Source organism: Orbicella franksi, chromosome 7 (genome assembly GCF_964199315.1).
Source record: "Orbicella franksi chromosome 7, jaOrbFran1.1, whole genome shotgun sequence".
NCBI classification, from domain to species: domain Eukaryota; kingdom Metazoa; phylum Cnidaria; class Anthozoa; order Scleractinia; family Merulinidae; genus Orbicella; species Orbicella franksi.
The window spans coordinates 13503322-13513674 of record NC_138151.1 but is presented as its reverse complement, the minus strand read 5'-3'; the positions used below and the strand labels follow the sequence as shown (position 1 = coordinate 13513674).

The 10353-nt window shown below is 39.7% G+C and overlaps 1 protein-coding gene across 1 annotated transcript; it reads left to right on the top strand.

The window, feature by feature from the left end:
- The first annotated feature begins 639 nt into the window (after positions 1 to 639).
- Positions 640 to 8339, top strand: LOC145493799 (uncharacterized). Its single transcript, XM_081473273.1, has 2 exons — positions 640 to 4108; positions 4297 to 8339. Exon 2 carries the CDS (start codon positions 5245 to 5247, stop codon positions 6190 to 6192), a length of 948 nt encoding a protein of 315 aa, XP_081329399.1. The 5' UTR covers positions 640 to 4108; positions 4297 to 5244; the 3' UTR covers positions 6193 to 8339.
- Positions 8340 to 10353: the final 2014 nt, after the last annotated feature.

Here is a 10353-nt window from a genome sequence, read left to right as displayed (position 1 = left end):
ATAAATAGGCGCGCGGAGAGCCAATCACTATCGAGAATTTTGTTATAGATACGATTGATTATAAAATCGTCACACCAGCGGTTTTAGCGTCTCTGACAGCTCTCCTCTGGTTTAGCCAAAATACAGTCTAAATAGCATTTTTTCACAACCAGAAACTAATCACTTGTTGAATAGGCTTGCCGCTTCCATTTCATATCATAAAATGTAGGGGAGCCACGCGTGTTTAAAAGTTCATCTTTTTTTGAAAACTTACATGGTGTCCGTTACATTTTTTCCCTGTCACCTCCTCAGTAAGTCAAACATTAGCGTCTCTCGCCCTGGTTTAGGCCGCGCACTACGCCATCTGCAGGTACATGCTGACAGCTGGATTTCAGTATGATTTTCTACTGATAACAGCTAGTATTTCAGATGGAAGACGCCAACAGTAAATAGTTAAAGATCTGCTGCTACTCCCTGGTACTCTGGTGTTCCTGGTTTAAGTACAAGTTCATAAAACTTGATTCGGTCACAGTACGAAAATTTTGCTTTTAAACTAGTTGCTTTTAAACCACGCGCGCGTGGTGGTTAAACCATGCATTGCGTGATGCGCAGAACGAGCGCGCACTAACAAAATTAAATGCCTCAAAAAGGCGGCTGGAGAAAGCATTGTCCTCAGAGGAGGTTGGTCACGCGCCGAACTGCATTTGGGTAAATATCACATTGTGCTTCAGTTTACACGTTCTCTCATGCTGTTCGGATCTCTGGAAAGGCGACTGAAGATCCGTTAAAAGCTGCTCCTCAACTCCTTGGATTACCTTACCTACACATGATGATCGATAAAGACTAGGAAATCGTGGAGGTTTTTTGCGATCGAGTCCCAAAGTGAAGATGAGTCCACGCGAGATCGATCGATCAATACTACACACACACAGATGGATATTTGCATCTATTTCCTCCATATATCCTTCCTTGTAACATCTTATATCGATTCTTGAATAATTGTTGTCCCGTGTACTGCAGCTTTACGCTTCTCAGCCAATAATATATTCAGCATACGAAAGCTTGAATGCTATTTCTTCTGACTGCGTGTTATTGTTTACATTTTTACTTATGGCTTGAAAATTGTACTTTATTATTTTACAGTGAACTGAAGAGATATAGTTTATTTAATCGGAATTTGTCAGACTTTTTGTACACTGTGTCAACGTATGTCATATCTGTATCATAGCCTGAGATTATAGTGCAGTACCTTTCTGTACTACCGAAAAATTGTCTGTGTACTCATCTCTCATTACTGGTCAATGGGGTGAAACTCTCGTATGATTTGGAACATTTTGCAAAAATACCTGTTACCGCTAAACAGGTCATCAGCAGTGAAGTACTCAATTAATTAATTGAGAAACCAGGCTTTACATCTAACTGGTACGAATTATTTCAAATTTTGTGGCAATGAATATTGTTTTTGCATGTTTTCACAAAATTCCAATATCATAGCTGGTTAGTTCACAATGTGTGAGACAGAAAGCTCAATTTGATGACAAACACACTCTAGCTAGGACATGTACGCATCCCAAAGGGTGGTCCTTGCTATATTATGAGCAGAAGATATTTTCATAAATGATGACGGTATTATGGTTTGTCACAAGGACTGGTTGCTTACTAGTGTATCACTACATGTACCCAATTATCGGTGTACTGAAATTATACGTCTTTCAGTAGCTAAAAAAATGTTATAATATTATAATAAAATTGAGTCTAGGCAGCCTTACCCCACCAAAGTTCTGAAATGGTCACTTTGCTTTGAAATGAAAATCCTGGTCCGTCCTTGGAGAGAATAGGGCATCAAATAATAATTTTACAACAAAACAGTGATTATCATGCTCGCATTCAAGGCCCATTTACAATTCAGTTCATTCTTAGTGTAAAAAAGACAATAAATTATTATTGGGACAAGCTATCCCACCACTTTATCTGTATATTAGGGTTGGAAATCGATTTTTGTGTCTAGATGAGCCTAAGAATAACCTTGTGAAAGAAAACTTGACATTATTGTAATCCAGAGTTTCAATATTGACTATGGAGTGGTTTCACATTGTCTTTGTTTAATGCTATAAAGTTTATAGACTCAGGACTGAATAGTAACCATAACAATAATAAAAAGTTGTAAGATTTACACAGTATTTGACAAAACACCTGAGTTGACTATTATTTAGGGTTTATCTTGGGCCTCAATTGCCTCGACAAATTGGGCTGTCCTTTCAGAAAACATCAATAATCATCCGGTGATTCTGGACAACCACAAAAGTGATGATTTTGCACCAGACCTTGTACCAATATGAGATAGGTACATAACACATGCACATAAGCAAAACAGATGACAACAAACAAATAGCTGTACATTACAGAAACAAAACAATACAAAGCAATATCTTTAATTGAAATTATTTTATTATCAACATTATATTACAGTCTAAAACTGGTAGTCAAGAAATGCATCATTAAACAATCATATGCTAAAATTATAACATTTTGGAGAACAGGTCTCCAAAACATGAAAGTAAATCATTGATACTAGAACTTTTCTCCTCATAAAGGAAAACTCATCAAGCATACACAAAGCTACAACATAGTAGAGACATTGAAGATGGACTATCTCTGTTCATTCCACAGCTCCTGGTTAAAACACCAGTTATTAATATCCACAAGGAAATCAGTTGTGTAAACTCTGATCTCTGTTGAGAACAACAATTGTAAAGAAATATTGAGCTATGCCTAGATAAATGATGCAACAAGAAGGCTATTGATCTTGAATAATTCAAGGTCAATAGCCTCCTTGAGTAACATTAACCTGCAGAAATACAGTGATCTACTAGGCACCAGACGTAAAAATAATAACATCAATGTAATCTTGCAGCCGCAAAAATATAAATCGAGTTAAAAAGAAACAAATACCCTGAAAACAACTAAGTTTCCCTTAGTGTTTGACGATAGTGCTGTCTTGTTTACCGCAAAAGAAATGTCAAACTTTAGACGAATATTGCGAGAAAACGGTAAGAGGTGCGATGGGGTGCGACGTCTTAGAAACAAACTATATCTATTCTTGAATACGAAGGTACGTTTTTCTTGGTTGAAAACTCCATTGTTTTGGAGCAAGAATTGGTTGATTATGCACACCGTAAATCGTGACCACGATCCGCCATTTTGGACTCTCCTACAATTGAATCCTAACAGTGGCAGGAAAGTTCGACAAAATGGTCGAAAAAAGCGAAAACTTAAATCTTTAGACCCTTACCTTTCTTTTTCGTCAAGCAACTGGATCACTTAACTCGTTAACGCCGAAAAAACACCTCAAGAAATCCTCCTCATCCCTCGAACGACGATCCCTTCCAAATCGACTTGCAAGAAAATAGACGCTGCTGATTGGTTAATTACCTCTACCATAATGCAATTCGGCGCGTGTCCAACCTCCTCTGCATGGTCCTCGACCGTCTTCAGCTGCCTTTTGTTTGGAACTGCGATCAGCTAGATTATAGCACCCACAATGAAGACTGAAAAGTGAATTCATCTTTGATATTTCCTCACAATCAATTTTTGCTAGAATGGTAAAATCTTGCTCATTCGTGGCATGCGTCGTGTGATTACAGTCTCAGATCAGATGACAGACTGTTTGAAATCAAGATATCCGTCTCTCGCATTCCAACCACTGCATTCCAGCACACTCGCCGGTACAAATAGAAAGTCGAGTGCGATTTACGAATTCTATCTTAGTCAAGGGAATGCACTTTTTGTTACGCATTTGTTTCAGCATTAATATTTACATTGCAATGACCGATGTTAATGTGGCTTCTCTATCTTCATAAACATTTGGGGCTGAAATGGTCTGAAATTATTCCGTGGGTTTTCCCCCAGGCATGAAGAAGTTCGGAGAAACCGACAATCAATCAGTCAGTCAATCAATCAACCATGGGATCACACTTACCACATCACATGACTTAACCTATTTAGTCCAACAACTCGTCGAAGGATACTAATCACTCTACGTCAGTACAACTAATGGTTGGAGAACATCATGACTCTAGAAAAGTTGTTTTCACCTATCGCTCAGGGAATAATTCCATTGCAGTTTAAGGTGAGTCCTTCGTCGTTAATCACACGAAAGCGCTTCGGACGACTTCACGTTTGTGTTCTTTTATAAAGAGAACATACATATTCGTGTTGCCTGTTGCAATGCATTATTTAATTTCGCTACTTTCGTCCTGAGGATATGTATTGTTTCTGGGCGGGAATTTTGATGCTTTTATTTTACTATTTCTACAGATTTTCCCTCTGTACCGATGAAGAAACGATGATTCAATACTGCCTTGGTTCAAATTCCTTCGTTGCGTGCGAAGACGCGCATTCCTTGGACAACTTGCTCTCTGCAATCGGCAGCAATGACCTTTCGATTTCGCTCAGTATCCGGTTTTACAAACCCGTTTAGATACGTAGCACGCCAAGTATGTGAATAATTCGAGGAAAGTGGCACCAAGTAACTTCATTAGAATTTTATGTAGAATCATTCAGAGCAATTGATTTGAAATTAACGTTCGTTAAATAAAATTCCACGAAATTTTAAAGATTTTAACGAAGAAACGATGATTCAATACTGCCTTGGTCCAAATTCCTTCGTTGCGTGCGAAGACGCGCATTCCTTGGACAACTGGCTCTCTGCCATCGGCAGAATTGACCTTTCGATTTCGTTCAGTATAGTTTTACAAACCCGTTCAGACACGTAACACGGCAAGTATGTGAATAATTCGAGGAAAGTGGCAGTAAGTAACTTTATTAGAATTTTATATAGAACCATTCATAGTTATTCATTTGAAATTAACATTCGTTAAATAAAATTCTAGCAGATTGTCAAGACTTTTCTTGTCTGGGTGTTTCATCATATTTCTGCATGCTCAAATCCTGGGGCTCAAATCAAAAAATGAATGTTTGCAAAATGAGAAACTTCACTGACATTCTTAAGCAAATTATATCTTTTTTACTCTGACTGTTTGCTTTCCGCGCACTGGACTAGAAGCTTGTCCGAAAAGAATATCTACGACTGAGCTAAACGAAATCTTGTTTACTTGAAATTTCCAAACAAGCTATCAACTGGAAATGTTGCAATGCGCTGTGCTGTACTGAAAACTTGCTCATCCACTCAGTGAGCGCTTATCTTCTGTAGGCAAGGAAATTTCGGTGCACTGTGTCGGAAACTTATCTAAATACGAAGGTAGAATGCTCGTCGATAGGAAATCTTTTACAGGCGGGAACATTTCGGTACACTGTATCGGAAACTTGTCCAAATACGAAGGTAGTGTGCCCGTCAATAGGAAATCATCTGCAGGCGAGAATATTTTGGTGCACTGCACAGAAAACCTGTCCAAATACGAGGGTAGTGTGCTTGTCGATAGGAAATCATGTACAGGCGAGGACATTTCGGTGCTCTGTATCGGAAACTTGTCCAAATACGAAGGTAATGTGCTCGTCGATAGGAAATCATGTGCAGGCGAGATTTTGGTGCACTGCGCAGAAAATCTGTCCAAATGCGAAGGTAGTGTGTTTGTCGATAGGAAATCGTCTGCAGGCGAGATTTCGGTGCACTGCACAGAAAACTTGCCCAAATACGAAAGTAGTGTGCTCGTCGATAGGAAATCATCTGCAGGCGAGAATATTTTGGTGCACTGCACAGAAAACCTGTCCAAATACGAGGGTAGTGTGCTTGTCGATAGGAAATCATCTGCAGGCGAGAATATTTTGGTGCACTTCACAGAAAACCTGTCCAAATACGAGGGTAGTGTGCTTGTCGTTAGGAAATCATTTGCAGGCGAGGACATATCGGTGCACTGTATCGGAAACTTGTCCAAATACGAAGGTAATGTGCTCGTCGATAGCAAATCATCTGCAGGCGAGATTTCGGTGCACTGCGCAGGAAACTTGTCCAAATGCGAAGGTAGTGAGTTTGTCGATAGGAAATCATCTGCAGGCGAAATTTCGGTGCACTGCACAGAAAACCTGTCCAAATACGAAAGTAGTGTGCTCGTCGATAGGAAATCATGTACAGGCAAGGACATTTCGGTGCACTGTATCGGAAACTTGTTCAAATACGAAGGTAGTGTGCTTGTCGATAGGAAATCACATGTAGGCGAGGGAATTTCGGTGCACTGCACTGGAAACTTGTCGTAATACACAGTTCGTCCACTGAGCGATAAGAAAGCGTCTTTAGGCGAGGAAAGTTCGGAGCTTTGTATCGGTAACTTGTCCAGATGAGGAGGTCGCGAGCTGAGCCATGAGGAGTTGTCCTTGAGCGAGCAAATTTCTGTGCACTCTACTGGAGGATTGACCAACTTCGAGGATCGGTCATTGAACGATGTCGAAGCTTCCTTAGACGAGGGAATCTCTGTGCACTGTACTAGAAGGTTATTTGAATACGAAGATCGTTTACGGAGAGATAGCAAATCGTCGAATTTGGGCGAGGAATTTTTTTTGCATTCGTTCAGATACGGAGATTGTCCACCGAGCCATGGGAAAACCCGTCTGGGCAACGACATTTCTGTACACTGTGCTGGAAACTTATCAGAATACACGGATCCTCCACTGAACGATATAAAATCGCCTTTACTAGGCGGGAATATTTCTGCGCATAGCACGGATCGTTGTGCTGAATAGGACAGTGTCAAATATTCCCTGGAAAAGGACATTTCGCTGCACTGTAGTGGGCGCCACCCTAAGTATGGGAATATTCTGTATGGCATTAATCCAAACGTTGATGATGACTTTTCTGTACACTGCACTGGAATCTTAGCAATACTGAAAGATCTGTTAGGAATCACTGTATCTCCTATAATTGATGGAGCTTCTGTGCACTCAACTGAAAGCTTTTCTGAATTGAGACAAAACAATACAGAACTAGTCAGAGAATATGATAGTCCACTCTGTATAACACTGAAATTTAAACAGATTTCTCTAAAGTAAGACTGCAATTTATAGGCAATCGTAATTACAAGTTTTCAATTCGTTTTTGCTGCTGTACTTGCAGTCTTCATTTCAAGATCTTCTGTAACAAATCTTATTTTGCTGGCATTTGCTGGAACTGAAAAATAATCTCCGAAGGCAGTTTTCACTTTTCGATTTTCAACTGGATTAAAGGTTGAACAAAAGTTAACTAAGGGAGTATTTTGTACGTTAACAAAATTACCTAAATTATTCTTTGAAGATCTTACAAAGTTAAGAATAACTGCTATAGCTGATATAATCAACCGACAGGAAAAGATGACAATATCGTTTTCTCGGTTCAACAGCAAAGAATGTAAAATGTCTTCAAGTGGGTCAGTGATAATATACTCCTGCTGAAAAGTACCTTGTACCCTGAAAAGTATCTTCTGGCAACAAAACTGGCCTGAGAAATTAGCAAAACAAAATAAATTGCACAATTATCTACCTCTAATTGTAGGCGGCTGATCGTGAGAGTGGTCTCTGTTGTCCTTTAAAGCCCTGCGTGAGCCCATCTGTAAGTCGCCCCAGAAAGTCGGTGGAGAAAAATCAAGAACTTCAACCTTGGAGGATTCCTCTTTGACCAGTCTCACTAGTCTGTCCACAGACCCTCTCTTTTGTCTTGAGTTCGCCGAGATCAGGGAAAATTATTAATCGCAGGGGATTTGAAAAATGCCCGACCGCGAGAAAGTGGCCCTGGGAAAAGAAAGAGAACCTGATACGAAAAGGGATTTCTGTTTACTTCCATCTCTTCCAAACCATATACAAATATGGCAACATTACCGTGACGTCTAGATGCACGAACGTGACAAGTGTGCCAGTGGTCTTGAAATAAAATATGGCTCTGGGAACAAATTTCTTGAAAACAGTAAACGAGAACGAGGCGCTTTTCATGGCAAAATGTCTTTAAAACGTTGCAATCTGACTATTGATAGCTTGAACTTCCAGAAAAGCATCGCTTTGCTTTTGTTTTTACTTAGCTTATTCAGTCACGAGTTTACCGCTTTGCCCCATTTTATGGAATGTAAAGCATTAAAAATCTTGAACGTTTTTGATCGAATAGGTTACTAAAATGATTAATCAAGGTTAACAAAGACTCTATGATATACCCCCCTCCTCCCCCCTCATAAGGGGAATCGCTATACTGGTTACCCTGACGAGTTCGAAACGAGTTCAGAAACACACGCATAGCGTTTTGAAATTTTCGGTATTGTCGCTGAACCATACACCCTGTTTGCAAAGAGTTATTCATTGCCCTTCAATACAACATGTAAATTACAGTATTTGTAGAATGTCGCCGGCAGTAATAGCAGATATACCGTAAACTGCCGCTCAGTATAAGCCCCCCCCCCCTCCCCCACGGACATATAAGCGCCCTCTAGCTTTCCTTGTTTTGAGTTCCTTTCATTATGATGTTTTGAAGCTCAGTTACCAGATCCAGACTAGCAAAAGACACGATCAAGAGACTGCACCATGGCGGCTTCATTACACTGTTAGAAAATCATTGTTAGAAATAGTACTTTCATGTAAATGACTGCTTAAAGCACTAGATATACACGTTGAAAGGTGAATATGTGTGCGAAGACATGGAGGGAATCACGAAATTTATCAAGAGTTATGAAGGGGGAGCACTTCAATAAAATAACATTTAAACGGGGGGTCAGCTAAATGTTACTGTCTTTAGGCAAAAATCCACCGACTTCATTGGGTGGTAACAAGGATGTAAACACGTTAGCGAATCCGTAGGCGGTGACAAAATTAATAGAGTGTGTTCACGTGACGTCATCAAATTCTCAAATCCAAAACTAAAGAGCCTCTAAAGGTTCTATCCTCATCAGGCATAAGAGGTACTAAATTTATATCTGCTTACAACTTTCCAGCTCAGTAGCGTCCTTCGTTTGGAAACCAGCGCGTTTTGAATTTCGGAGTTGTGGCAGTGCGTGACATCAAGCTAAGATCGCGTTTGTCGAAAAATATAAACTTATCTCGTGATTTTTAGCCATTTTAGGAGTAAAGTATTACGAAAAGTACTGGTATAAATGTTTTCTTGGTTCGGTTCAGATAATCAGTTGCCTAGATATCCAAAGTAAGTTCCAGATGTTTACACTATTTTCCGGCCGCCATATTGGAGGACTAAGGAGGTCCTCCAACATGGCGGCTCCATGCGAGGCTCTATAATTTTGCGCGGAACATTTCGAAAAATATCTCAACTTTGGGACAACGCACACTCCTTAAACTTGGAGAACTGTCTTCTTTATTTATCGTCTATAATATCACAGTTTCTTGACTTTATCCACTGAATGGTTTTTGATTTTATTTTTTATTGCGTGACAATGCACACAATCTACCATGTGATCATAGTTCATACAGATATCTGTCACGTGACGAGACCATAATCAAACATGTCGAAATGAACGTCGAAGCCCTTTATAACTTTCCTTTATGGCTATTCAGGTGAGTCAAGCATGAATTAGTTGATGATATGTACAAGTTTCCATTACGGGATGTTGCCTTAAGTTTGTAAGAAGAAAGAAACCCTGCTTTGAGAAACGTCTCTACACATACAAGCTTTCCTTATCAGCATGGAATCTTTTTTAATCATTTTCACGTTAAACGTGATCGACGTTTTCTGGTGACAAATTTTGCAAGGCAACGACATTCCCCGTTAGAAATCTCCTTCCCCTCAATCAAATCAAGTTATAGCAAAACGATAACCGTAGTCCATTAATTCATTTAAAATGGTTTGGGTAGGTAGCTCATGGAATAAATTGGTATGGTACGTGTACATTTTGAGGCCTTAACAGAATTGTTCATTCTTTCGTCTGAACACACCAGTGTCTCACAGTCAAACTCAGAGAACCAGTTGAGAAGATTGCTTGATCATGCTTGGTGATCTTTTATAGAAAGGTTAAAAGAAGAGGGAAACACTAACAGATCGCACTATAGCCTTCGAGGAGGTTCTCTTGCCTTGCCGATAGAGGAGGAAAGTCGCGAGAGCGGCTTTGCTCGATGCAAACAAAAACTGAAAAAGTTGACCGTGATGTCAGATGCCTAATTACTGTAGTCGATCGCAATGTAGGAAGTGATAAGGTCTGAATTTTCTAAATGTTCTAAAATAGTGACAAGATCGGGGAAAATTCAAACTCCCAAACTTTATATCTTCGAGACAGATTGCGCTTTTTCAATAAATTAATTCGCATTACAAAAACTGATAATGTTTGGAATGTAAATTTTCCACGCCATGATCTGAAGGAAAACGCCAATCAAGTAAATTTGATCTCGCTCTTCAGTTCTTGGGCGTATACAGATCAGAGCGTCTTCAGTTCTTAGGCGTATACAGATCAGAGCGTGTTC

Excerpts from the sequence above, each read along its gene's own strand:
- LOC145493799 (XM_081473273.1), top strand. The coding sequence starts at position 5,245 with ATGCTCGTCGATAGGAAATCTTTTACAGGCGGGAACATTTCGGTACAC.